General features: G+C 42.6%; 1 protein-coding gene across 1 annotated transcript in view; it reads left to right on the top strand.

The window, feature by feature from the left end:
• The window catches only part of LOC110492868 (cadherin-23), a 582,104-nt gene that overhangs the window by 264,760 nt on the left and 290,109 nt on the right, over window positions 1–27,235 (top strand). Inside the window, exons 12-13 of the mRNA XM_036946709.2 lie at window positions 20,625–20,774; window positions 26,238–26,396. Coding sequence (XP_036802604.1) covers window positions 20,625–20,774; window positions 26,238–26,396 — 309 coding nt within the window. The remainder of the gene's footprint in view (window positions 1–20,624; window positions 20,775–26,237; window positions 26,397–27,235) is intronic.

Below are 27,235 nucleotides of genomic sequence, written 5' to 3'. Positions count from 1 at the left end.
CAAGCTAAAGCAATTTAGCTAATAATGGCATCTTTGTGCTTTCATTAATAAAATAATGATAAAAATACTCTTTCAAAATGCCGATGTTTATTTAGTTATGGATCGATAGCAAAGTACTATGGGAATAAATTTCACTGAATTACAGAAATATCATCCAATCCGCCATATGTAATTATTGGTGTACTCACGTCATATTTTTCGCCTACCGTAGGCGACATGAGTCTCACTAGTATTGAGTAATGTGTTGTTAAAAGTTGTGTAGTTCTTATTTATTTAAAGAGCTTATAAGCAATAGCCTACAAATATTTAGCACTGTTTTACACTGCTCTGAGACACGCACAGGGACTGGTCTTAATGAATCAATGAGATTTTTATTTTCACTGAATCTCCGTTTGGGTATTGGTTAGACTAGGAGTAGAAAATTAGTTTCCCGCAGGACACTGGATTATTTTTGCTAAATAGCCCAGTACTGCACTCCTAACCATCAGGTTGTACAGCTCCATATTTTCTGCTCCATCCTAATGGGAACCCAGAGGGTTTTTAGTTTTCCTTGGAATAGAAAGACTATAATATTAATAAAATTAATCCCAAACACTAAAAGTAATTGGAAAGGTAGATACAAATTATTTGTGACATTGTGGTTACAATAAAGAATGTAAACAAGATGTAAACAAGATGCTGTGCTTTTATTTACGGTAGTGATGGACAGCTGGTGGCATTTTGAAAACAGGTTTTCAAACACTTGTAGCCCAGTTAGCAGGACAATAGACCCTTTATAGCCTGGCTACTGTAGGTGTGAACATCCCCCTACCTGCAATGCATTCTATGCTTAAGTACTGTGAAGTGTTACATTTCTAACTCAAAACTACAGTACAGCATTTCTTCATCAAGTTCTTTATGCTTTCATTAATAAAATAATGATAAAAATACTCTTTCAAAATGCTGATGTTTATTTAGTTATGGATCCATAACGAATTACTATGGAGATAAATATCAGTGAATTGCATACATTTTGGAAAACAGTTGTCTATTGAAGGTAAACAAATTGTTGCTTACTGGAAAATACACTTTCAAAGACACGGTCACGTTGTATAGCGCCATTATGGCTATTAGCAGGGCTACATTTAGGCCTTTATGGGTGGCACTCAATTGGCCCAGCATTTCTCTTCTTCTAAAAACATAAATGTTTTGGCCTTTACAATTTATTTTGACGTTTATTCAGATTATAATCGCTCTCTTTCATTTAAAAAAACCCGAAATAACCTCCAAAATATTGCTATATATTATCAAGTTGATTACACAGTCATATAGCCGGCACCTACATAAAGCTGAGTGAATCACTTTGGATCAAAATAAATAAGTACCAACATTATTTCCTATATTATTTAATAAATACATGTTTTGGTTATCCTGACCTGGACACCATGTACAATATTATAATAGCCCATTATGGGCTATTAGCAGGACAGTATTCATTTACCAACTCCTCTCTGTATTTTGATACTTTGTGGATGGGGGCTCTGGATTGGAAATGCGCTGCTACAGATGCAGGTTCGATTCCCGTGCCGGCCGCCACCAGGAGTCCCATGAGATGGCTTTGGTTTTAATTTAGAATCCTCCAACCCTCTATATGTAATTATTGGCAGAGAGTCATGTCACATTTTTCCATACACTGTAGGCCTACCGTTAGGCGACATGAGTCTCACTAGTGTTGAGTAATGTGCTGTTAAAAGTGGTGTCGGTCTTCTTTATTTAAAGAGAATATTGAAGTATTGAAAAAGCCTACAACTATTTTAGCACCGTTTCATGCTGCTCTGAGACTAGCATGGGAGCTGGTCTTGATAAATCAAAGAGATTTTTATTTTCACTTATTCTTCGTTTGGGTATAGGTTAGACTAGAATTTTAAAAAATGAGGGTGCAGAAATGTTATACTCTTAGTGTAACCTTTATTTAACTAGGAAAGTCAGTTTAGAACAAAATCTTATTTACAAGGACAGCCTCCTCCTTCCTCCCCATTGTGGAATTGAACCCCGGTCTCCCGCGTTCCCTGCCCGCACGATATGGGGTTTGTTTAGCTATATAGCCCAGTACTGTACTGCCGACCGTCATGTTGTACAGCGCCATATTTTCCGTTCCGTCCTTACGGAAACCCAGAGGGTTTTTGTTTTTCTTTGAATATAAACATCATAATATTTATCAAATTAATTAAGCAAGAACCAATCAAAAGTTTGGACACACCTACTCATCCCAGGATTTTCCCCAGAAATAAAACTATTTTCTACTTTTTTAGAATAACAGTGAAGACATCACAACTATGAAATAACACATATGGAATCAGTTAAGAACAAATTGTTATTTAAAAGGATAACCTACTCCTTCCTCCCCATTGACGAATTGAACCCCGGTCTACCTCGTTCCCACATTCTCTAGTACAGCCATTATTGAAGGTACTTGAGGTCAAGTCTAGACATGGCCTGCTCTCCCTTATGTCAGGAATTAGGCACTTTCCCATGTTTACTACAGTATGTATTGTAGGCTATGTTTACTTGTCAGACTGCACAGTAGCCTAATAAACAAATGCAGGTGGCTTATATATTCAAAAACCTTTAAATGCTGTATTATCCAAATGTGAAAGCATATACCCTATAGTACTGTATCTCTTCATCAGCATATTTATGCTTTTGTTAATAAAATATTGATAAAAATACTCTTTCAAAATGCAGATGTTGTTTTAGTTATGGATCCTTAACGAATTACTATGGGAATAAATATCACTGAATTACAGAAATACTGGAACAAAGTTGTCTAAAGGCAAACAAATTGCTGCTTACTGGAAAATACTCTTTCAAACAAACATGGTCACGTTGTACAGTGTCACTGTTAGCAGGGCTACATTTTGGCCTTCATAAATATTATTTTGGCCTTTATTCAGATTACGTCTATTTCAGCACCGTTTCGCGCTGCTCTGAGACAAGCATGGAGAAACTAAATGTTCAATTATTGCTGGAGTGTCATGTCATTGGAATTTTTATTTATTTATATACTGTAGGCCTACCGTAGGCAAAATGAGTATTGCTTACACTACAATTAGGGTGTGGAAATGTTATGCCCCTTAGATATTCCTCTGTTATGCTTTAGACTACTACCGATCGTCACATTGTACAGCACAGTATTTTCCATTCCATCCTAACGGAGACCCTGAGGTTTTCGTTTTTGTTTTTCCTCGGAATAGAAACACCATAATATTAATAAATTAATTAAGCCACATTTCTTAAAATCAATCCAATGAATTACAAAAAAAGGTTTTAAATGATATAATAATGCCAATATGGGAGACTATCAAATGCTTCTTAAAGTTGCCCCCTGGAGGTCAAACTTGCATTAACGTAAAAAATGGCTGACAATTATATAGCGTGCCATAGAATGCTGCCCACAAGGTGTGCTGCAGTATGACTCAAGTTTTAAAGGAGGAACCTTTGTAGAGACAAAATTCAACTGAGATAGTCCGTGAAGTTGTTTTCTTAGCTATTTAGTTAGCTATTTAGCAGTCTTATAGCTTGGAGATAGAAGCTGTTCCTGTTGGTGTCAGACATGATGCATCGGTACCGCTTGCCGTGCAGAAGCAGAGAGAACTGTCTATGGCTTGGGTGGATGGAGTCTTTAATGATTTGGGGCTTTCCTTTCACACCGCCTGATATAGAGCTCGGCCTCAGTGATGTACTGGTCTGTCCACACCACCATCAGTAGCTCCATGTGATCGAGGGTGGTGTTATTTTCATACTAAGCAGGGATATAACCAGCCAATATGCTCTCAATGGTATAGCTATAGAGTTTTTGAAGATTTGAGGGCCAATGCCAAACCTTTTCAATCTCCTGAGGATGAAGAGGCTCTATCGCGCCTTCTTCATGACTGTGAACGTGTGTGTGTGGACCATTTTAAGTCCTTAGTGATTTGGACACAGATGACCGTGAAGCTATCGACCCACTCCACTGCAGCCCCGTCGATGTGGATAGGGGTGTGCTCGCCCCCCCCCCCCCCCCCATTTCCTGTAGTCCAAGATCAGCTCCTTGGTCTTATTGACGTCGAGGATGAGGTTGTTATTCCAGCACCACACTGTAAGGTCACTGACCTCCTTCCTATAGGCTGTCTCATTGTCGCCGGTGATCAGACCTACCACCGTTGTGTCGTCAGCAAACTTGATGATGTTGGAGTCATGAGTGGCCACACAGTCATAGGTGAACAGGGAGTACAGGAGGGGACTAAGCACACACGCCTGAGGGGCCCCCGTGTTTAGGGTCAGCGTGGCGGAGATACTGTTGCCAATCCTCACCCCCTGGCATCGGCCCGTAAGGAAATTCAGGATCCAGATGCAGAGAGAGGTGTTCAGTCCCAGGGTCCTAGCTTCGAGGGGACTATGGTGTTGAAAGCTGAGCTGTAGTTGAAGGACAGCATCCCCACACACGTAGGTGTTCTTTTTGTCCAGGTGGGAAAGGGCAGTGTGGAGTGCGTTTGAGATTGCATCATCTGTGAATCTGTTGAGGCTGTATGCAAATTGGAGTGGGTCTAGGATTTCTGGGATAATGGTGTTGATGTGAGCTATAATCAGCCTTTCAAAGCATTTCACGGCTACAGACATGTGTGCTACAGCTCGGTAGTTATTTAGGGAGGTTAACTTAGTGTCCGTGGGCACAGGGACTATGGTGGTCTGCTTGAAACATGCTGGTATTACAGACTCAGACAGGGAGAGGTTGAAAATGTCAGTGAAGACACTGGTCATCCGTCTGGCCAGCAGCCTTGTGAATATTGATCTGTTTAAAGGTCTTACTCACTGGCTGCGGAGAGCATGATCACACAGTCGTCCAGAACAGCTGATGCTCTCATGCATGTTTCTGTGTTACATGCCTCGAAGCGAGCATAGAAGTTATTTAGCTCCTCTGGTAGGCTCATGTCACTGGGCAGCTCTCGGCTGTGCTTCCCTTTGCAGTCTGTAATAGGTTGCAAGCCCTGCCACATCCAACGAGCGTAGAAGCCATTGTAGTATGATTCGATCTTAGTCCTATATTGATGCTTTAACTGTTTGATGGTTTGTCAGAGGGCATAGCTGCATTTCCTATAAGCTTCTGGGTTAGAGTCCCGCTCCTTGAAAGCAGCAGCTCTACCCTTTAGCTCAGTGCAAATGTTGCTTGTAATCCATGTCTCTCTGACATTTACAATATTGTTTCAATATTAAACATTTAATCTCCAGCTGTCCCATGGTAATGAATGTGTAGGGGTCGGGGGTCAGGATGAGACAGACCGGCAGGCAGCGTTTCTCAGCTAGTCGAAATCATGAATCTGATGTCATGTCTGTGCTAATATGGCAAACATTTGCTATAGTCGCTAACCAACAACTGTGGCGATGTATTTGAGAGACAAGTGCTCATTGTGCAAATGTATTTATGTTTTCAATAAACATTTGAAGACTAGATACAGTTTACATGTTGTTACCAGTCAATGGTGTCTGTTTTGCTCCATAGTTGTGCACACATAGGTTTTGTTTCTGAACAACCAACCCGTCTATACATGGAATGGTTCTTTGACGAACCATACAAAAATCCCAAACCAAAAATGTTTGGGCCCTCCAGGACCAGATTTGAATAGCCCTGCTGTAGGGTGTTGAACCTTATTTGCATATTTTGCAGGGTGCCTTTTGAGTGAATTTTAGAGTTACCAGTACCACCCATGACTGTGTTTGCTAGTGACAGAGAGATGGTTGTAGAATTCATTCAATATTCAGTCCAGTGGCCTTCACCAAGTGAGTTCCCAACTGAATATAGTTTAGGAGGTCTTCTTTTAATGACCTAGTTTTACCCTAATAAAGTGGCCTGAAAATCCTTGTTTACAGAATACATCAGGTCTGCAGGTCACATTATGATGGCTTGCAAAGTGATGTGTAATTCCTATTGGAATCCAGCAAGAGTGGGGATAACCAACATTTAGAATTGTTATTCACCGGCAACCTACATTCAGAAAGACTGCCAGAGTTGAGAAGACTAAGGTATGAGAGTGCCTTAAACATTTAAAATAGAACAACCATTTCAGTAACGGGTGCAATAAGTAAAAATGTAAGTTATTTCTATTTGAGTAGCATACGATCAATTAATAAATCATTAGACAACGGGTGGGTCTAATCCTGATGCTGATTGGTTTAAAGCACATTCCAGCCGGTGTCTGCTCCACAAGTTACCACCGGCTAAATCTATGATGTTAAAAAGCCTATTTACTCTATTCCATCTGCCTGCGCAATCCACTGTCTCATCAGCACAGCCAGGCAAATTATAAACTCCACTATAAAAAGCATCTAGACATTATCTCACATTTCATTTAGACTAACATTTTGTTTTCAACAGTGGAGATTTGTATAAACCTTGCCATCCGTCTCCGACATTGCAACAGTGTTTCAATATTCAAATTCGATCTCCAGCTGTCCCATAGTAATGAATGTGTACAGTGGCTTGCGAAAGTATTCACCCCCTTTGCATTTTTCCTATTTTTTTGCCTTACAACCTGGAATTAAAATATATATGGTTCTATGGACAGATACTCCAATTTCTGCTGTGGAGTTTTGCAGCTCCTTCAAGGTTATCTTTAGTCTCTTTGTTGCCTCTCTGATTAATGCCCTCCTTGCCTTGTCTGTGAGTTTTTGTGGGAGGCCCTCTCTTGGCAGGTTTGTTGTGGTGCCATATTCTTTCCATTTTTTAATAATGGATTTAATGGTGCTCCGTAGGATATTCAAAGTAAAGAAAAAAAAGAAAAAAATAGTCTATATACATGGTGTGCAAAAGGCATGAGGAGGTAGGCGAATAATTACAATTTTGCAGATTAACACTGGAGTGATACATGATCAGATGGTCATGTACAGGTAGAGATACTGGTGTGCAAAAGAGCAGAAAAGTAAATAAATATAAACAGTATGGGGATGAGGTAGGTCAATTGGTGGGCTATTTACCGATGGACTATGTACAGCTGCAGCGATCGGTTAGCTGCTCAGATAGCAGATGTTTGAAGTTAGTGAGGGAGATAAAAGTCTCCAACTTCAGCGATTTTTCGTTTTTTCGTTCCAGTCACAGTCAGCAGAGAACTGGAACGAAAGGCGGCCAAATGAGGTGTTGGCTTTACGGATGATCAGTGAGATATACCTGCTGGAGCGCGTGCTACGGGTGGGTGTTGCCATCGTGACGAGTGAACTGAGATAAGGCGGAGCTTTACCTAGCATGGACTTGTAGATGACCTGGAGCCAGTGGGTCTGGCGACGAATATGTAGCGAGGGCCAGCCGACTAAAGCATACAGGTCGCAGTGGTGGGTGGTATAAGGTGCTTTAGTAACAAAACGGATGGCACTGTGATAAACTGTATCCAGTTTGGAAGCTATTTTGTAGATGAAATCACCGAAGTCGAGGATCGGTAGGATAGCCAGTTTTACTAAGGTAAGTTTGGCGGCGTGAGTGAAGGAGGCTTTGTTGCGGAATAGAAAGTCGACTCTAGATTTGATTTTAGATTGGAGATGTTTGATATGAGTCTGGAAGGAGAGTTTACAGTCTAGCCAGATACCTAGGTACTTATAGATGTCCACATATTCTAGGTCGGAACCATCCAGGGTGGTGATGCTAGTCTGGCATGCGGGTGCAGGCAGCGAACGGTTGAAAAGCATGCATTTGGTTTTACTAGCGTTTAAGAGCAGTTGGAAGGAGTGTTGTATGGCATTGAAGCTCATTTGGAGGTTAGATAGCACAGTGTCCAAGAAAGGGCCAGAAGTATACAGAATGGTGTCGTCTGCGTAGAGGTGGATCAGGGAATCGCCCGCAGCAAGAGCAACATCATTGATATATACAGAGAAAAGAGTAGGCCCGAGAATTGAACCCTGTGGGACCCCCATAGAGACTGCCAGAGGACCGGACAACATGCCCTCCGATTTGACACACTGAACTCTGTCTGCAAAGTAGTTGGTGAACCAGGCAAGGCAGTCATTAGAAAAACCGAGGCTAGTGAGTCTGCCGATAAGAATATGGTGATTGACAGAGTCGAAAGCTTTGGCCAGGCCGATGAAGACAGCTGCACAGCACTGTCTTTTATCGATGGCGGTTATGATATCGTTTAGTACCTTGAGCGTGGCTGAGGTGCACCCGTGACCGGCTCGGAAACCAGATTGCACAGCGGAGAAGGTATGGTGGGATTCGAGATGGTCGATTGTTGTTGACTTGGTTTTCGAAGACATTAGATAGGCAGGGCAGGATGGATATAGGTCTGTAACAGTTTGGGTCCAGGGTGTCTCCCCCTTTGAAGAGGGGGATGACTGCGGCAGCTTTCCAATCCTTGGGGATCTCAGACGATATGAAAGAGAGGTTGAACAGGCTGGTAATAGGGGTTGCGACATTGGCGGCGGATAGTTTCAGAAATAGAGGGTCCAGATTGTCAAGCCCAGCTGATTTTTACGGGTCCAGGTTTAGCAGCTCTATTAGAACATCTGCTATCTGGATTTGGGTAAAGGAGAAGCTGGAGAGGCTTGGGCGAGTAGCTGCGGGTGGGGGGGGGGGGGGGGGGGGGGGCTGTTGGAGTAGCCAGGAGGAAGGCATGGCCAGCCGTTGAGAAATGCTTGTTGAAGTTTTCGATAATCATGGATTTATCGGTGGTGACCGTGTTACCTAGCCTCAGTGCAGTGGGCAGCTGGGAGGAGGTGCTCTTGTTCTCCATGGACTTTACAGTGTCCCAGAACTTTTTGGAGCTAGAGCTACAGGATGCAAATTTCTGCTTGAAGAAGCTGGCCTTTGCTTTCCTGACTGACTGTGTGTATTGGTTCCTGACTTCCCTGAACAGTTGCATATCGCGGGGACTATTCGATGCTATTGCAGTCCGCCACAGGATGTTTTTGTGCTGGTCGAGGGCAGTCAGGTCTGGAGTGAACCAAGGGCTATATCTGTTCTTAGTTCTGCATTTTTTGAACGGAGCATGCTTATCTAAAATGGTGAGGAAGTTACTTTTAAAGAATTACCAGGCATCCTCAACTGACGGGATGAGGTCAATATCCTTCCAGGATACCCGGGCCAGGTCGATTAGAAAGGCCTGCTCGCAGAAGTGTTTTAGGGAGCGTTTGACAGTGATGAGGGGTGGTCGTTTGACTGCGGACCCATTGCGGATACAGGCAATGAGGCAGTGATCGCTGAGATCCTGGTTGAAGACAGCGGAGGTGTATTTGGAGGGCCAGTTGGTCAGGATAACGTCTATGAGGGTGCCCTTGTTTACAGATTTAGGGTTGTACCTGGTGGGTTCCTGTGTGTGAGATTGAGGGCATCTAACTTAGATTGTAGGACTGCCGGGGTGTTAAGCGTATCCCAGTTTAGGTCACCTAATAGAACAAACTCTGAAGCTAGATGGGGGGCGATCAATTCACAAATGGTGTCAGGGCACAGCTGGGAGCTGAGGGGGGTCGGTGGCAGGCGGCAACAGTGAGAGACTTATTTCTGGAGAGAGCAATTTTTAAAATTAGTAGTTCGAACTGTTTGGGTATGGACCTGGAAAGTATGACATTACTTTGCAGGCTATCTCTGCAGTAGACTGCAACTCCTCCCCCTTTGGCAGTTCTATCTTGACTGAAAATGTTATAGTTGGGTATGGAAATCTCAGAATTTTTGGTGGCCTTCCTAAGCCAGGATTCAGACACGGCAAGGACATCAGGGTTAGCAGAGTGTTCTAAAGCAGTGAGTAAAACAAACTTAGGGAGGAGGCTTCTGATGACATGCATGAAACCAAGGCTATCAAAACTGGTCGCCTAGAGCGTTGGGGACAAAGAATAAAAGGAGCATATTTCTGGGCATGGTAGAATATATTCAGGGCATAATGCGCAGACAGGGGTATGGTGGGGTGCGGGTACAGCAGAGGTAAGCCCAGGCACTGGGTGATGATAAGAGAGGTTGTATCTCTGGACATGCTGGTTGTAATGGGTGATGTCACCACGTGTGGGAGGTGGGACAAAGGAGGTATCAGAGGTATGAAGAGTGGAACTAGGGGCTCCATTGTAAACTAAAACAATGCTAACTAACCTGAACAACAGTATACAAGGCATATTGACATTTGAGAGAGACATACAGCGAGGCATACAGTAATCGCAGGTGTTGATTGGGAGAGCTAGCTAAAACAACAGGTGAGACAACAACAGCTAATCAGCTAGCACAACAGCAGGTAAAATGGCGTTGACTAGGCAAAGAGGGTCGGATTAACTACACACAGAGCCTGAGTTCGCGGCTTGGGCCGACAGATAAAAACATAAACAAACAGAATGGAGTACCGTGTTTAATGGACAGTCCAGCAGGCATCAGCTATGTAGCCAAGTGATCACAGTATCCAGGGGGCAGCAGTAGATGGGACAGGGAAGCCGCCACTACGCTAGCGACACAGCGTTTAAAGTTAGTAGCCCGGGGGTGGTAGGGGGGGTTGGCAGGGAGATGTGCCTGCTAGCAGGGAGATGTGCCTGGCTCACGGCTAACTGGTACTAGCTTCGTGGCAGTGGCATTAGCCAAGGTCCAGAGTTTACAGCATGGATCCGGTGGATTAATGGGCTCTAGCAGTGTATGAGTGTGGTTCGGGTGAACAGCTGAGTAGGCCGGGTAGTGGGCCTCAGGAATAGCTTCGGTACTGGGTGCAAGCTAGTTGTGAAAATCAGAAGTAGTGGTCCAGGGATTACAGCAGGAATCCGGCGTTGTTGTGGAGAGACAGTTTTATACTGGTAGACTGGCGAGTATTATCCAGGCAAAAAAAACTGGCTGGCTGTGCAGAAGGTAAAAGCCGCTAGCAGTGGCTAACAATGACTAAATAGCTTGTAGCTAGTGAGCTGGTTAGCTTCTGGAGGTTCTTGAATGTGTTCTAAATTAAAAAATAATAGCGATTCCGTATCACATTGAATTAAAAATAATAGCGATTCCATATCACATTGGGTGCTGCAAGCAAGCAGATAGCAAGGGCTAGAAAGTTAGCCTTTGGGGGACGTCGCGATGGGTTTAAGTCTGTTTATGCCTCTTCATGCGGTTACATCGATAGACCGGTCGTGGAATTAGTAGGGTTCCAAGTAGCTCTAGGTAGCTAAGCAGGCCTAGCTGGTTAGCATAATGGGCCTTCAGCGGGCGTCGCGCCGTAGTCCTCGGGCAGATTTGCCGGTATTCCAGTCGTAGGGGATCTGCGGGGTTCCATGCCTCGTACTGGCTGTAGAAGTGGTCCGGATATTGTAGCCCAGGAGTATGCTTCGGTGGTAACACAGGAGCTCTGGCCGGGCTAGCTTCAAGCTAAGTGGATGGAAACGCTACCCAGGAGTAGTCATGTGTGTTGCGGTTAGCTAGTTGTGAAGATCCAGATGAAAATGTTACGTTTGCGGTGGGAATCCGGGAATAAAAATAATAGGTCCGTTATGCTCTGGTTAGAGTCGCGTTGTTCGAACTGGCGAGAGCTTTCCGAGCTAAAGGTTAGCTGATGACCGCTAGCAATGGTTTGCTGACTGATAGCTGGTAGTTAGCTGGCTAGCTTCAATTGAGGGGTTCCAGATCCGAAAAAAAGCAGATCCACGGTACATTGGGTGAGGTGGGTTGCATGAGAGTATTTAGATGTTGAGGTTTAGCAAAATATTTTAAAAGATATGCGAAGAAAAATATGTAAAAACGATATATACAAGGGACACGACAGGACAAGACGTCTGACTGCTACGCCATCGGTGGTGAAGTGTTGCAGACTCTGGGGCCTTTCAGAACAGGTGTATATATACTGGAGTATATATACTGAGATCATGTGACACTTAGATTGCACACAGGTGGACTTTATTTAACTAATTATGTGACATTTATGTTTTAGAATTTTTTAAACAAGTATTTTATTTTAATTCACTTCACCAATTTGGACTATTTTGTGTATATTCATTACATGAAATCCAAATAAAAATAAATTTAAATGACAGGTTGTAGTGCAACAAAATAGGAAAAATGCCAAGAGGGATTAATACTTTTTCAAGGCACTGCATAGAATAATGTAGTAATCAAGTGGCCACCATCTGCCTTGATGAGATAAACACATCATACAGTGCCTTGCGAAAGTATTCGGCCCCCTTGAACTTTGCGACCTTTTGCCACATTTCAGGCTTCAAACATAAAGATATAAAACTGCATTTTTTTGTGAAGAATCAACAACAAGTGGGACACAATCATGAAGTGGAACGACATTTATTGGATATTTCAAAGTTTTTTAACAAATCAAAAACTGAAAAATTGGGCGTGCAAAATTATTCAGCGTCTTTACTTTCAGTGCAGCAAACTCTCTCCAGAAGTTCAGTGAGGATCTCTGAATTATCCAATGTTGACCTAAATGACTAATGATGATAAATACAATCCACCTGTGTGTAATCAAGTCTCCGTATAAATGCACCTGCACTGTGATAGCCTCAGAGGTCCGTTAAAAGCGCAGAGAGCATCATGAAGAACAAGGAACACACCAGGCAGGTCCGAGATACTGTTGTGAAGAAGTTTAAAGCCGGATTTGGATACAAAAAGATTTCCCAAGCTTTAAACATCCCAAGGAGCACTGTGCAAGCGATAATATTGAAATGGAAGGAGTATCAGACCACTGCAAATCTACCAAGACCTGGCCGTCTCTCTAAACTTTCAGCTCATACAAGGAGAAGACTGATCAGAGATGCAGCCAAGAGGCCCATGATCACTCTGGATGAACTGCAGAGATCTACAGCTGAGGTGGGAGACTCTGTCCATAGGACAACAATCAGTCGTATATTGCACAAATCTGGCCTTTATGGAAGAGTGGCAAGAAGAAAGCCATTTCTTAAAGATATCCATAAAAAGTTTTGTTTAAAGTTTGCCACAAGCCACCTGGGAGACACACCAAACATGTGGAAGAAGGTGCTCTGGTCAGATGAAACCAAAATTGAACTTTTTGGCAACAATGCAAAACGTTATGTTTGGCGTAAAAGCAACACAGCTCATCACCCTGAACACACCATGCCCACTGTCAAACATGGTGGTGGCAGCATCATGGTTTGGGCCTGCTTTTCTTCAGCAGGGACAGGGAAGATGGTTAAAATTGATGGGAAGATGGATGGAGCCAAATACAGGACCATTCTGGAAGAAAACCTGATGGAGTCTGCAAAAGACATGAGACTGGGACGGAGATTTGTCTTCCAACAAGACAATGATCCAAAACATAAAGCAAAATCTACAATGGAATGGTTCAAAAATAAACATATCCAGGTGTTAGAATGGCCAAGTCAAAGTCCATACCTGAATCCAATTGAGAATCTGTGGAAAGAACTGAAAACTGCTGTTCACAAATGCTCTCCATCCAACTTCACTGAGCTCGAGCTGTTTTGCAAGGAGGAATGGGAAAAAATGTCACTCTCGATGTGCAAAACTGATAGAGACATACCCCAAGCGACTTACAGCTGTAATCGCAGCAATAGGTGGCGCTACAAAGTATTAACTTAAGGGGGCTGAATAATTTTGCACGCCCAATTTTTCAGTTTTTGATTTGTTAAAAAAGTTTTAAATATCCAATAAATGTCGTTCCACTTCATGATTGTGTCCCACTTGTTGTTGATTCTTCACAAAAAAATACAGTTTTATATCTTTATGTTTGAAGCCTGAAATGTGGCAAAAGGTCGCAAAGTTCAAGGGGGCCGAATACTTTCGCAAGGCACTGTATGCTGATGCTACTCTGCTCTTTATTTTACTCTCTTTATCTATCCTGATGCCTAATCACTTTACCCTGCCTTCATATTCATACAGTATCTACCTCAAATACCTCATACCCCAGCACATTGATTTAGTACTGGTACAACCTGTATAAAGCTCCATTCTTGTGTATTTTATTCCTCTTGTGATACTAGTTTTATTTGTATGATCATTTTTTAACTCTGCATCAATGGGAAGGGCTCGTTAGCAACCATTTCATGGTAAAGTCTACACCCGTTTTATTCGGCGCATGTGACAAATAAGCTTTGATTGGATTTGACACACTCTTTCTAACTCCCAAACACACAGTCTTCTTACATACACACACACTTCCTCACTCACTCACGGCAGCCTGAAACTAGGAGCTCCATTCGACTCAACTACAATTTAATTTGCTTTGGAAGAGATGGGATAGAGCATCAAATTATAGCTAACAAGGAAAATCTATCACCTTGGGTTGAGATAAGCTGAAAGCTAGTCAACTCTGATTGATTCCAGCACCACAGCCGCCAGGATGGAATTTGACAGATAACTGCAAGTGAAGTGGAGAGAGAATGAGAAGGAGGGAGAGAAGGAGGAGGAGAGGGGGTATATGGGGTGGTAAAGAGGGAAGAAGGTAGGGGAAAAGTAGCATAACTAATGGAGTACAGGCAGGCGGTGAAGTGAATGATAAGGCAGACATACAGAACGAGAGGGGGAGGCTAAGAGAGATGCAAAGTGAGGTTGAGGGAAACAAATGAGGGATGAGGATAGTGGGAGAGAGGCTGAGGGAGAGAGAAAGAGAGAGGGTTAGACAGAGGGTTAGACAGTGAGAGGCAGAGGGAGACAGAGAGAAAGAGAGACAACGTGTCTGAGGGAGCGATAGTGGCATATTCAGCTGCAGGTTTGTTTATTCTTGCCGTGGAGTGTGTTTGCTCCTGTCGGCATGGCGATGGCTAGGGGCGGCAAAGAAAATCTCCGCTATTCCATGGGAGCTCCTCATTAGTTGATGGGTAAATCTGGCAGATAAGAGGAGTGCCGCTATCAGCAGTCTCAAAACAGATGTGTGTGTGTGTTTGCAGAGGTTGGCAGTGTCACATAAATGCTGCATACCTCAATCTATACAAGCAGTGCCCATGTGAAATCTCCACAATAGATGCTTTAAGGTCACAGGAGGTTGCTGAGGGGAGAACGGCTTATAATAATGGCCGGAACTAAGCAAATGGAATGGCATCAAACACTTGAAAACCAAGTTTGATGTATTTGATACCATTCCACTGATTCCGCTCCAGCCATTACCACGAGTCCGTTCTCCCCAACTAAGGTGCCACCAACCTCATGTTGTTTAGGTTTATTGGATAAGCTATTGTGGGCTCAGGGCAAACAGCCACATAGCTACAGTACATCAGTGAGATGGATTTAAACCTGATCTACAGTAGAGTGCATCAGAATGCAGCCCCCACTGGGCCATCTCATCAGCAACCCTTGCTCTCTGCTTAATATGGCAAGGTGATCCCCGAGGGGAACTCCACCCCCCCACTCAGCTGAAAAGGTGCCGCAGGGAATTCAAAATATTATTTAGAAATATTTAACTTTCACACATTAACAAGTACAATACAGCAAATGAAAGATAAACATCTTGTTCATCTACCCATCATGTCCGATTTTCTAAATGTTTTACAGCTAAAACACAACATATATCACCACCAAATCAAAGGAAAAACACAACCATTTTTTCCAGCCAAAGATAGAGTCACAAAAGCAGGATTAGAGATAAAATGAATCACTAACCTTTTGAAAATCTTGAGATGACACTCATATGACATGTTACACAATACATTTATGTTTTGTTCGATAATATGCATATTTATATCCACAGATCTCGGTTTACATTGACGCCATGTTCAGAAATGCCTCCAAAATATCCGGAGGAATTATAGAAAGCTACGCCAGATAACAAAAATACTCATCATAACCTTTGACTAAAGATACATGTTCTACATATAATTAAAGATACACTTGTTCTTAATGCAACCGCTGTGTCAGATTTTCTAAAAACGTTATGAAAAAAGCCTACCATGCAATAATCTGAGACAGCGCTCAGACGTAAAACTATTTCTCTGCCATGTTGGAGTCAACAGAAATATGAAATTACATCATACATATTCCCTTACATTTGATGATCTTTCATCAGAATGCAGTGCAAGGAGTCCTAGTTCCACAATAAATTGTTGTTTTGTTCCATAATGTCCAATACTAGTGTCCAATTAGCTGCATTTGCTAACACTTTCAGCTCACATGTCCAAAAGCTGACGCTGGTCCAGGACAACTCGCACGAAAACTTTAAAAATATATATTCCAGGTCGAATAAACTGGTCAATCTAAGATGAGAATCAATCTTCAGGATGTTATTTTCATATATATCCAATAACGTTCCAACCGGATCATACGTTTTCATCTGCAGCCAAATGGAACGACGGTGCCACCCACAGAGAAATGTGACACAGGGAAATTGCATTCTGCCAAGACCGTGACTATTTCCCCTCCCATTCGGTCAAAGTTCACACCAGAAGCTCCATTCCACGTTATACTGAATGAGGACATCTAGTGGAATGCGTAGGAAGTGCTACCAGATCCATATCTTGTTTGGAAAGGAAGGGCGATGACGTCAAATTTGACCCACATTCAGAATTTCACTTCTTGTTTGGAAGATTGCCTGCCCTATGAGTTCTGTTAAACTCACAGACATAATTCAAACAGTTTTAGAAACTTCAGAGTGTTTTCTATCCAATAGTAATAACAATATGCATATATTAGCAATCTAGGACAGAGTAGGATGCAGTTCACTATGGGCACACAATTCATCCAAAGTGAAAATACTGCCCCCTATCCCCAACAAGTTAACCCCAGCTCAGCTCAACTTCAAATCAAATTATACTGGTCACATGCGCCGAATACAACAGGGGTAGACTTTACAGTGAAATGCTTACTTACGAGCCCATTCCAGACAGTGCAGAGTTAAAAAGTAAGACAAATAAAATAAAAAAATAAATAGTAACCCAGGATCCTTAGTGATGAGCTTTGAGGGTACTATGGTGTTGAACGCTGAGCTGTAGTCAATTAAATAGCATTCTTACATAAGCGTTCCTTTTGTCCAGGTGGGAAAGGGCAGTGTGGAGTGCGATAGAGATTACATCACCTGTGGATCTGTTTGGGCGGTATGCAAATTGGAGTGGGTCTAGGGTTTCTGGGATAATGGTGTTGATGTGAGCCATTACCAACCTTTCAAAGCACTTCATGGCTACAGACGTGAGCGCTACGGGTCTGTAGTCATTTAGGCAGGTTGCCTTTGTGTTCTTGGGCACAGGGATTATGGTGGTCTGCTTGAAACATGTTGGTATTACAGACTCAATCAGGGGCATGTTGAAAATGTCAGTGAAGACACCTGCCAGTTGGTCAGCACATGCCCGGAGCACACGTCCTGGTAATCTGTCTGTTCCCACAGCCTTGTGAATGTTGACCTGTTTAAAGGTCTTACTCACGTCGGCTACGGAGAGCGTGATCACACAGTCGTCCGGAACAGCTGATGCTCTCATGCATGCCTCAGTGTTGCTTGCTTTGAAGTGAGCATATAAGTGATTTAGATCGTCTGGTAGGCTCGTGTCACTGGGCAGCTCGCGGCTGTGCTTCCCTTTGTAGTCTGTAATAGTTTGCAAGCCCTGCAAAGATGAGCTTCGGAGCCGGTGCAGTATGATTCATTCTTAGCCCTGTATTGATGCTTTGCCTGTTTGATGGTTCGTCGCAGGGCATAGCAGCAGTTCTTGTAAGCTTCCGGGTTAGACCGAGTCACCGGTGCTTCCTGCTTTAATTTTTGCTTGTAAGCAGGAATCAGGAGGATAGAGTTGTGGTCGGATTTACCAAATGGAGGGCGAGGGAGAGCTTTGTACGCGTCTCTGTGTATGAAGTACAGGTGATCTAGAAATGTTTCCCTCTGGTTGCACATTTAACATGTTGATAGAAATTTGGTAGAACTTATTTCAGTTTCCCTGCATTAAAGGTTTAATATTTGAAGGGGTACGGCACTATAAAAAGTTTGGGAACCACTGCTGTAGGGAATAGGGTGCTATTTTGGGAAGTAGCCAGTGGCTCTCCTTCAGTCTGATGTTCAGGTCCAATTAATGGGGTCCAATCTTCACTTATTCATCTTTCCATGGGTTTATTTTTTCTGTCCCTTGTTCATTTTATTTTCTTATTGTCTTTTTCCACAAAAAAAGAGAACACTCCAGGTTAAATGATTATAGAACTCTTATTTTCTCTCTGTGGATCAATCGTTCTCTCCGCTGTCATCACGAGCAAATGGATTCCTGAAGAAATAGAAAAAGGGGCCTTTATAATTGGCTGTGGGTGACGAGACACAGTTCATTACCGTGCCATGCGTTCACAGTGGTGTGTGGGGGTCTGTGCATGTTTTTGTGTGTGTGTGTGCTTGCATGCATGCGTGTGTGTGTGTTTGGAGACCACCAGTCTGGGGAAGTTAGAGCTGCTACTCTGAGATACTATCTCATCTCTGACCCTGCATCTCAAAGACACAGAGAAGAGAGAGAATATGATATATATTACAGGTAGAGGTAGTGAGATATTGAGAGATGATAGAGGAGCAAAGTGACATGTAGAGATAATAAATAAAAAAATAAATGTGCTTGGATGGAACCAATAAGAGGTGAATACATGCGTGTGACTGGCATCGAATGAGCGCTTCCAGAATAATTCAGAATAGAGTCAAATACATTTTCTCACTCACACACAATTACGTTTTTTTCTTGTACATGCTAGTAGTATGTCCACTAGAGGTGGGCAAAATAAGTCATATGTCGATTAACAGCGCCCACGGTGGATTTAGCAACAACAACAAGAATTGTCACTGAATGTGCTGCTTAGTTCATAGAACCGCGGTTACGTGAGTAACCTCCGATGTACACCATATCAGCGGTTTCTGGATCTAGCTTTTGATTGCTTGGAGTTATTAGCTCTTATTACCCCATTCCTGAAAGCTAAGACTCTCAGGAACACGCACGTGTCTTCTGTTTCGTCACGGTGCTACGAAACACAATTGATACTTAGTGATCTTCCCTGATGTTTTCCTGAACTTTCTAATACAGTGCCTTGCGAAAGTATTCGGCCCCTTGAACTTTGCGACCTTTTGCCACATTTCAGGCTTCAAACATAAAGATATAAAACTGTATTTTTTTGTGAAGAATCAACAACAAGTGGGACACAATCATGAAGTGGAACGACATTTATTGGATAGTTCAAACTTTGTTAACAAATCAAAAACTGAAAAATTGGGCGTGCAAAATTATTGGGGATGGTGTGTTGCTTTTACGCCAAACATAACGTTTTGCATTGTTGCCAAAAAGTTATATTTTGGTTTCATCTGACAAGAGCACCTTCTTCCACGTTTGGTGTCTCCCCCAGGTGGCTTGTGGCAAACTTTAACCGACACTTTTTATGGATATCTTTAAGAAATGGCTTTCTTCTTGCCACTCTTCCATAAAGGCCAGATTTGTGCAATATACGACTTATCGTTGTCCTATGGACAGAGTCTCCCACCTCAGCTGTAGATCTCTGCAGATCATCCAGAGTGATCATGGGCCTCTTGGCTGCATCTCTGATCAGTCTTCTCCTTGTATGAGCTGAAAGTTTAGAGGGACGGCCAGGTCTTGGTAGATTTGCAGTGGTCTGATACTCCTTCCATTTCAATATTATCGCTTGCACAGTGCTCCTTGGGATGTTTAAAGCTTGGGAAATCTTTTTGTATCCAAATCCGGCTTAAAACTTCTTCACAACAGTATCTCGGATCTGCCTGGTGTGTTCCTTGTTCTTCATGATGCTCTCTGCGATTTTAACGGACCTCTGAGACTGTCACAGTGCAGGTGCATTTATACGGAGACTTGATTACAGCCATGTGGATTGTATTTATCATCATTAGTCATTTAGGTCAACATTGGATCATTCAGAGATCCTCACTGAACTTCTGGAGCGAGTTTGCTGCACTGAAAGTAAAGGGGCTGAATAATTTTGCATGCCCAATTTTTCAGTTTTTGATTTGTTAAAACAGTTTGAAATATCCAATAAATGTCGTTCCACTTCATGATTGTGTCCCACTTGTTGTTGATTCTTCACAAAAAAATACAGTTTTATATCTTTATGTTTGAAGCCTGAAATGTGGCAAAAGGTCGCAAAGTTCAAGGTTCAATACTTTCGCAAGGCACTGTATATTTATGATGCATTTATTCCCTTTGTGATACAAAAATAACAATAATACACCTTTACAATATTTAAGTAATTTGACATATTTTGTTATTAGCCTCTTGAACATAAACTTGTTTGTAGTTTCTATCTAGAATTGTTAGAAAAGCCATAAAATGAAGACAATTAGAATTGGTCGATATTGCTATTATTGCCCACCCCTGGTGTACATGCTAGTAATGTGTACATGCTAGTCTGTAGGAGGACATATGCTGAATGTATGATACTGCACAGCATCTGCAATTTGACTGATTAAGGAGGATAGTCATTACTTTTTGTCACAGATGTTGTTGCCATAGTACTGTATTAATAATTTTATGATAGATTAATTCAGATGTTTAATTACATGATCTGTGCTTTTGCACCAGGACTGCATACCTCTTTTCTTTTAACAGGAACAGTTACCCTTGATCAACAATTCTGTTTTCACATTAGTGTAAATATACGGGATTTAACTAAAGATAGTTTGTAATTCAGCCCCACATCTCATACCGCAGCTTTTCTTCTCATCCCTTTGAATCTTTAACCAATATCTAATTATCTTTTCCTTGTGACTCCATCCCTCCATCCTCTCCTCTAGGGAGTGAACAGTATGTTTCAGGTGTTCCTAACGGGGAACAACTCGGATCACTTCACCATTTCACCCACAGCGGTGCAGGGCCGTGCTGACATCAGGATGAGGGTGGACGTGCCTCTGGACTACGAGAACATCCAAAGATACAGCTTCTCTGTAAGTTCACTCTGAACACACAAGCGTGCTCGCACACAGACACGAATGCACACACGCACACAAACTTGCTTACAGCATGTTTTTATCTCTGTTACAAACAAACTATCAGTAACATGTACTGTAACAAGCATGGCATCTACTGTATGGAGCACAGTAAGCAAAGACACTATGGGCGGGTGTCCCTGGAATCAGATTAAAGGGGTGTTTGCTACATACATTTTTTTACTTTTACATTTATGACTCAAATAACCATTTCAAATAACCATTTGAGTTGAGATTCTTTGCAGTTCACAAAAGGATTCTTTGCTCTTTTAGTGATAATTAAAATGTAGCTATTTTTGTGCAACCATGAGAGTGGCCAGTTTATCGAATGTGTTGTGTTATGCCATTACATATTATACATTACCAGTGATAGTGTCTTGTGAAATGATCACTTAAGAGCCTTGTGCCAATTGAGAGTGGTTGACTTAATCAGTCAATAATTCTCAATTCTCTTTATAGCTGTAGCTTACTTCAACTTGTCAATTAACACAATAATATCTCTGGATGTATTTTATATATGTTTTTTACCCCTTTTTCGCCCAAATTTTGTGATAGCCAATTGGTAGTTGCAGTCTTGTCCCATCGCTGCAACTCCTGTACAGACTCGGGAGAGGCGAAGGTCGATAGCCATGCGTCCTCCATAACACGGCCCTGACACACTGCTCGCTTAACCAAGAAGCCAGCCGCAAAAATGTGTCGGAGGAAACACCGTACAACTGCCAACTGTGTCAGCGTGCATGCGCCCGCCACAGGAGTCGTAAGAGCGACAAGGACATCCTGGCCGGCCAAACCCGCACCTAGCCCGGATGACGCTGGGCCAATTGTGCGAAGCCTCATGGGTCTCCCGGTCTCAGCCAACGGGGACACAGCCCGGGATCGAACCCGGGGCTGTAGTGAAGACTTAGTGCCTTAGACCGCTGGATTTTTAACTATATAATATGGCTGACCAGAACAAAAAACCCTGTATGGTTCTTCAATAGGCTCTACAAAGAACCTTTCAATGGTTCTTTATGAACCAACCATAAAGAACCATAAAAAAGGTTCATATAAAGAACCATAACAAGGGTTCTATAAATATATATTTTTAAAGTTCTATCTTGTCCCAAAAAGGGTTGCAACCATAGTGGAATCCTTTTTTTGGTGCAATATAGCAACTTTTTTTAAATGGTTCTTTACCTTCAAAAATGGTTCACTATAGCACAAAAATATTATGCTATGGTTACAAGCCTAAGATCCCCTATCTGGTACTTGTTAGAACCATAATTTTTTTAGAGTGTACACTCCCCTCCTCTAAGGTGCAGGGTTGAGTAACCGGGTGGTAGCCGGCTAGTGATGGCTATTAAACAGTCTGATAGCTTTGAGATAAAAATAGCTTCTAAGTCTCTCTGTACCAGCTTTGATGCATCTGTACCTTCTGGATGGTAGCGGGGTGAACAGGCCGTAGCTCGGGTGGTTGATGTCCTTGATTATCTTTTTGAATTTCCTGTGACATCGGGTGCTGGAGGGCAGTGTGCCCCTGGTGATGCATTGGGCAGACCGCACCACCCTCTGGAGAGCCCTGCGGTTGCAGGCGGTGCAGTTGCCATACCAGGCGGTGATGCAGCCCGACAGGATGCTCTCAATTGTGCATCTGTAAAGGTTTGTGAGGGTTTTAGGGGCCAAGCCGAATTTCTTCAGCCTCATGAGGTTGAAGAGGTGCTGTTCCGCCTTCTTCACCAGACTGTCTGTGTGGGTGGACCATTTCAGATTGTCAGTGATGTGTATGCCAAGGAACTTGAAGCTTTTCACCTTCTCCACTGCGGTCCTGTCAATGTGGATAAGGGCGTGCTCCCTCTGCTGTTTCCTGAAGTCCACGATCAGCGCCTTAATTTTGTTGACGTTGAGGGAGAGGTTATTTACCTGGCATCACTCTGCCAGGGCCCTAACTTCCTCCCTGTAGACTGTTTCGTCATTGTTGGTAATCAGGCCTACTACTGTTGTGTTGTCTGCAAACTTGATGATTGAATTGGAGGCATGCGTTGCCACGCTGTCATGGGTGAACAGGGAGTACAGGAGGGGGCTGAGCACACACCCTTGTGGCCCCCTGTGTTGAGGATCAGCGAAGTGGAGGTATTGTTTCCTAACACCTGGGGGCAGCCTGTCAGGAAGTCCAGGACCCAGTTGCACGGGGCGGGATCCAGACTCAGGGCCCCGAGCTTAATGATGAGCTTGGAGGGTACTATGGTGTTGTAGGCTGAGCTATAGTCAATGAACAGCATTCTTACATAGATATTCCTCTTGTCCAGATGGGATAAGGCAATGTGCAGTGCGATGGCGATTGCATCATCTGTGGATCTATTGGGGAGGTATGCAAATTGAAGTGGGTCTATGACAGGAGTACTAGGGGATGATGGTAATTTAGTTCAGTTACCTTTGCTTTCTTTGGTACAGGAACAATGGTGGACATCTTGAAGCAAGTGGGGACTGCAGATTGGGATAGGGAGAGATTGAATATGTTCGTAAAACACTCCAGCCAGCTGGTATGCACATGCTCTGAGGACGCGGCTAGGGATGCCGTATGGGCCGGCAGTCTTGCGAGGGTTAACACACTTTAACGTCTTACTCAAGCAAGCCACGGAGATGGCTTACATCTAATGTCTGAGCCGTTGAATTGCAACTCCACTTTGTCTCTGTACTAACGTTTTGCCTGTTTGATTGCCTTACGGAGGGAATAACTACTACACTGTTTGAATTCAAACATATCCTCAGTAACCTTGCCATGGTTAAATGGGGTGGTTTGCACTTTCAGTTTTGCGCGAATACTGCCATCTATCCACAGTTTCTGGTTTGGGTAGGTTTTAATCGGTAAAGTGTGAACAACATCCCCTATACACTTCCTGGTGCTCAGTCACCATGTCTGTGTATATGTCAATGTTATTCTCAGAGGCTACCCGGAACATATCGCAGTCTGCGTGATCAAAACAATCTTGAATAATGGATTTCCGATTGGTCAGACCAGCGGTGAATAGACCTTAGCATGGGTACTTCCTGTTTGAGATTATTTCTATAGGAAGGGAGGAGCAAAATGGAGTCATGATCTGAATTGCAGAAGGGAGGGTGGGGGAGGGCCTTGTAGGCATCCTGGAAGGGGGAGTAACAGGGGTTGAGCGTTTTTTCAAAGTGAGTACTACAGTCAATGTGTTGATAGAACTTCTGTAGCGTTTTCCTCAAATTTGCTTTGTTAAAATGTTGCTCTTTATTCCAACATTTTGGATTTGAGATCAAATATTTCATGTGAAGCGACAGTACAGAATGTCACTTTATATTTGATGGTATTTTCATACATATCTGTTTAACTGTTTAGAAATTAAAGCACTTTGTGTATCTAGGCCCCCCTGTTCAAGTCATACTATAAGTACAGTATTGTGAGAAATTCACTTAAAGTGTATAAAAATTGTCAAAAGTTTAGTATTTGGTCCCATATTCATAGCACGCAATGACTACATCAGGCTTGTGTCTCTACAAAGTTGTTGGATGCATTTGCAGTATCCTCTCTGCAAAAGGTTATACCTACAGTAGCACCAAAAAGTATTCCTCTATGGCATCTCCAAGGCATTCTTAGTCAATCACCAAACATTTCCGAGCAATAAACCTTTCATTCCTATTTTTTAAATTAGTCTCGATTCCGCTGGCCTGCGCGTGTTCCCAACCAGCACTGCAGCTGCAATGAGTGAGTAGGGAAGTGGATAGATAGGCTTTCAATTTTTCTGGTCATAGGAGTAACAACATTAATTTGTGCACTGGGCAGAAAAAATGTGGTGGTACTCGAGTTTCGCTATCAGCTGAAAAACGGTGTTCCTTTTTGGTCAGTGTCAGTGGAGGAAAGGGAGAGCAGAGGGATGAGAGGCAGACCCTCAGTCTGCTGCCCTCCCCCTCCACTGAGACTGACCATCAGATGTAGGCTCTATAAGCCCAGCAAAAAATTTAAAAAGTGATTTATTAAAATGTATGCTCACTCAGTAATACACAAGTAATACAACAACTGATCTATGACCAGTGTGATAGTATAGCCTACCTCAAATATTGGTCTGACATCAATGTATTGCCAGGACAATTCAAGCAAAAATAATTATGGTATAATGTTTTGGGCCTACGGCCTACTGCACACAACTCATAACTACAGTACTGTTTTTAAATAGGTTAATGTTGCATAGGCTTGTGTTGTTAAGTCATATAAAAAAATAAAACATTTAGATCTCGGCTTGTATTTTGACTCTAGTGATCTCGACTCAAAAACGGTTGGTGATCATGCCCTATGGGGACAAGCCGAAAAACTCTCTATGGTTCTAGTAAGCACCTTTTTTTCTGAGATTGCACTGAAGAATTAAAAGAAAGAAATGCAACCCTACTTGCATGCCTGATTTGGCCTGTATACCATGAGTTTCAGGCCACTGTATTAGGGTAAAGCTAAACATAAGGTCTTATGAGATATGTATTTATTGTACTGTCATAAAGAGTAACTATAATGATAACATTTGCCTAAAACCTCACTTGGTGAAGGCCACATGACTGAAAATGAATGAATTCAACAACAACATCTATGTCCCGAACAAATACAGTCGTGGATGGTAACTCTACAATTCACTCAAAGTCGAAAAGCAAGGAGCACTGGGAAATTATATTGGAAGCATGTCGTAGTTACACAAAATGTTCAAGCTGATTCAACTCAAATCTGGACCCCCTACAGGGTGACAGTGACTCTATTAGTTTGAGTTATGATAACAAAATCACTTTAAGTAACTGTTCTCATATATATTAAGTGCAATGGGCTTCCTCAAATGTTTTCAGTAATGACAGCATAATGGGGTTTACAGTGTATAGCTATAAATACAGTATAGGATCATCTGACTAATGCCACCTCAGGTGGAACACGTTGTCATGTGTGCTCCCTCTCCGGCCTCTAGGTCACCAGGCTGCTCGTTATGGCGCACACCTGTCACCATCGTTACGCACGTCTCCAGACTCACCTGGACTCCATCACCTCCCTGATTACCTTCACTATATGTCACTACTTTCGGTTCCTTCCCCAGGCATTATTGTTTCTGTTCCAGTGTCATGTCTGTGCGTTGTTTATGTTTCTTATTTTGTGTTTAGTTGCGTTTATTTATTAAAACACTCACTCCCTGAACTTGTTTCCCCGACTCTCAGACCGCTTGTTACACACGTACTGTACATACAGTACATTTAACAATTCACGTATTTACCATTAATAAGCCACCGCAGATCTATTTGCTGGCAAATGCAACACTGTACTAAAATTGCCCAGGTGTCTCCAGTAATGTTTACTTTTTGATGTTCTATGACGTCTTCACTTCCTTCCTACCCTATGTCTAGAACATTGATGTGTTCAAGTGATCAGAGACTCTACTCTATCTTTTTCAGCTATATGCCAATGAGTCCATGTCAGAACATGTGGGTTTTGCCCGTATCTACATTGACCTGATCAATGAGAATGACAACCGGCCCATCTTCCTTAAATCCCTGTATAACATCAGTCTGCCTGAGAACACACCCAGAGGAACCTCCCTCCTACGCATCCAGGTAAGGTTATCACTGCAACACGCTAGCTACAACACACTGTAACAAACACTCCCTGAAGCACACTGTCTCATGCTGTTGTATGGTGTCTGTTGTGCTGTAACACACATTGCCTAGCAGTGGAGACTCCTCAGAGGGGCAAGGAGAGGACCATCCTTCTCAGTAATTTTTTTTTATTTTTTTATGTTAAACTTCAAAAAGTTTTCCTTTTTAAATAAAACTATACTAAATATAATCACGTCACCAAATACTTTATTAAAACACTATTTTGCAATGAAGGTCTACAGTAGCCTCAACAGCACTCTATTGGGTAGCACAATGGTGTAACCAGAGGACAGCTAGCTTCCGTCCTTCTCTGGGAACATTGACTTCAATACAAAACCTAGGAGGCTCAGGGTTCTCACCCCTTTCCATAGTAACTATGAAAACTTCTGGGGGACGTCCTCCAACCTATCAGAGCTCTTGAACTGACATGCTGTCCACCCAATCAAAGGATCAGAGCATGAATCTAGTACTGAAAGCATAAGGTACAGCTAGCTAGCACTGCAGTGCATTACATGTGGTGAGTAGTTGACTCAAAGAGAGAGAAAGACAATAGTTGAACAGTTTTTAACAAATTAATTTATTCATAAATGAAGGAGAAGCAAGAGAGGGAGAGATTGTGTTTTTTATCTCCACAATCAGTTTCACTTACTTAGCTAGCAAATGCAGCCAGCTAGTTTAGCCTACTCAAACACACTGCTCAAACAGAGGGATGGTATGTTAGGTAGCTGGTTATGACTATCCAACACAACACTTCCAAGTCAAGGTAAGTAAGCTTAATGACAAAGCAAAAACAGGTT

Source organism: Oncorhynchus mykiss, chromosome 16, assembly GCF_057628025.1.
Source record: "Oncorhynchus mykiss isolate SJ-2025 chromosome 16, ASM5762802v1, whole genome shotgun sequence".
Classification (NCBI taxonomy): Eukaryota; Metazoa; Chordata; class Actinopteri; order Salmoniformes; family Salmonidae; genus Oncorhynchus; species Oncorhynchus mykiss.
This window is presented reverse-complemented; position numbering and strand designations above follow the sequence as displayed.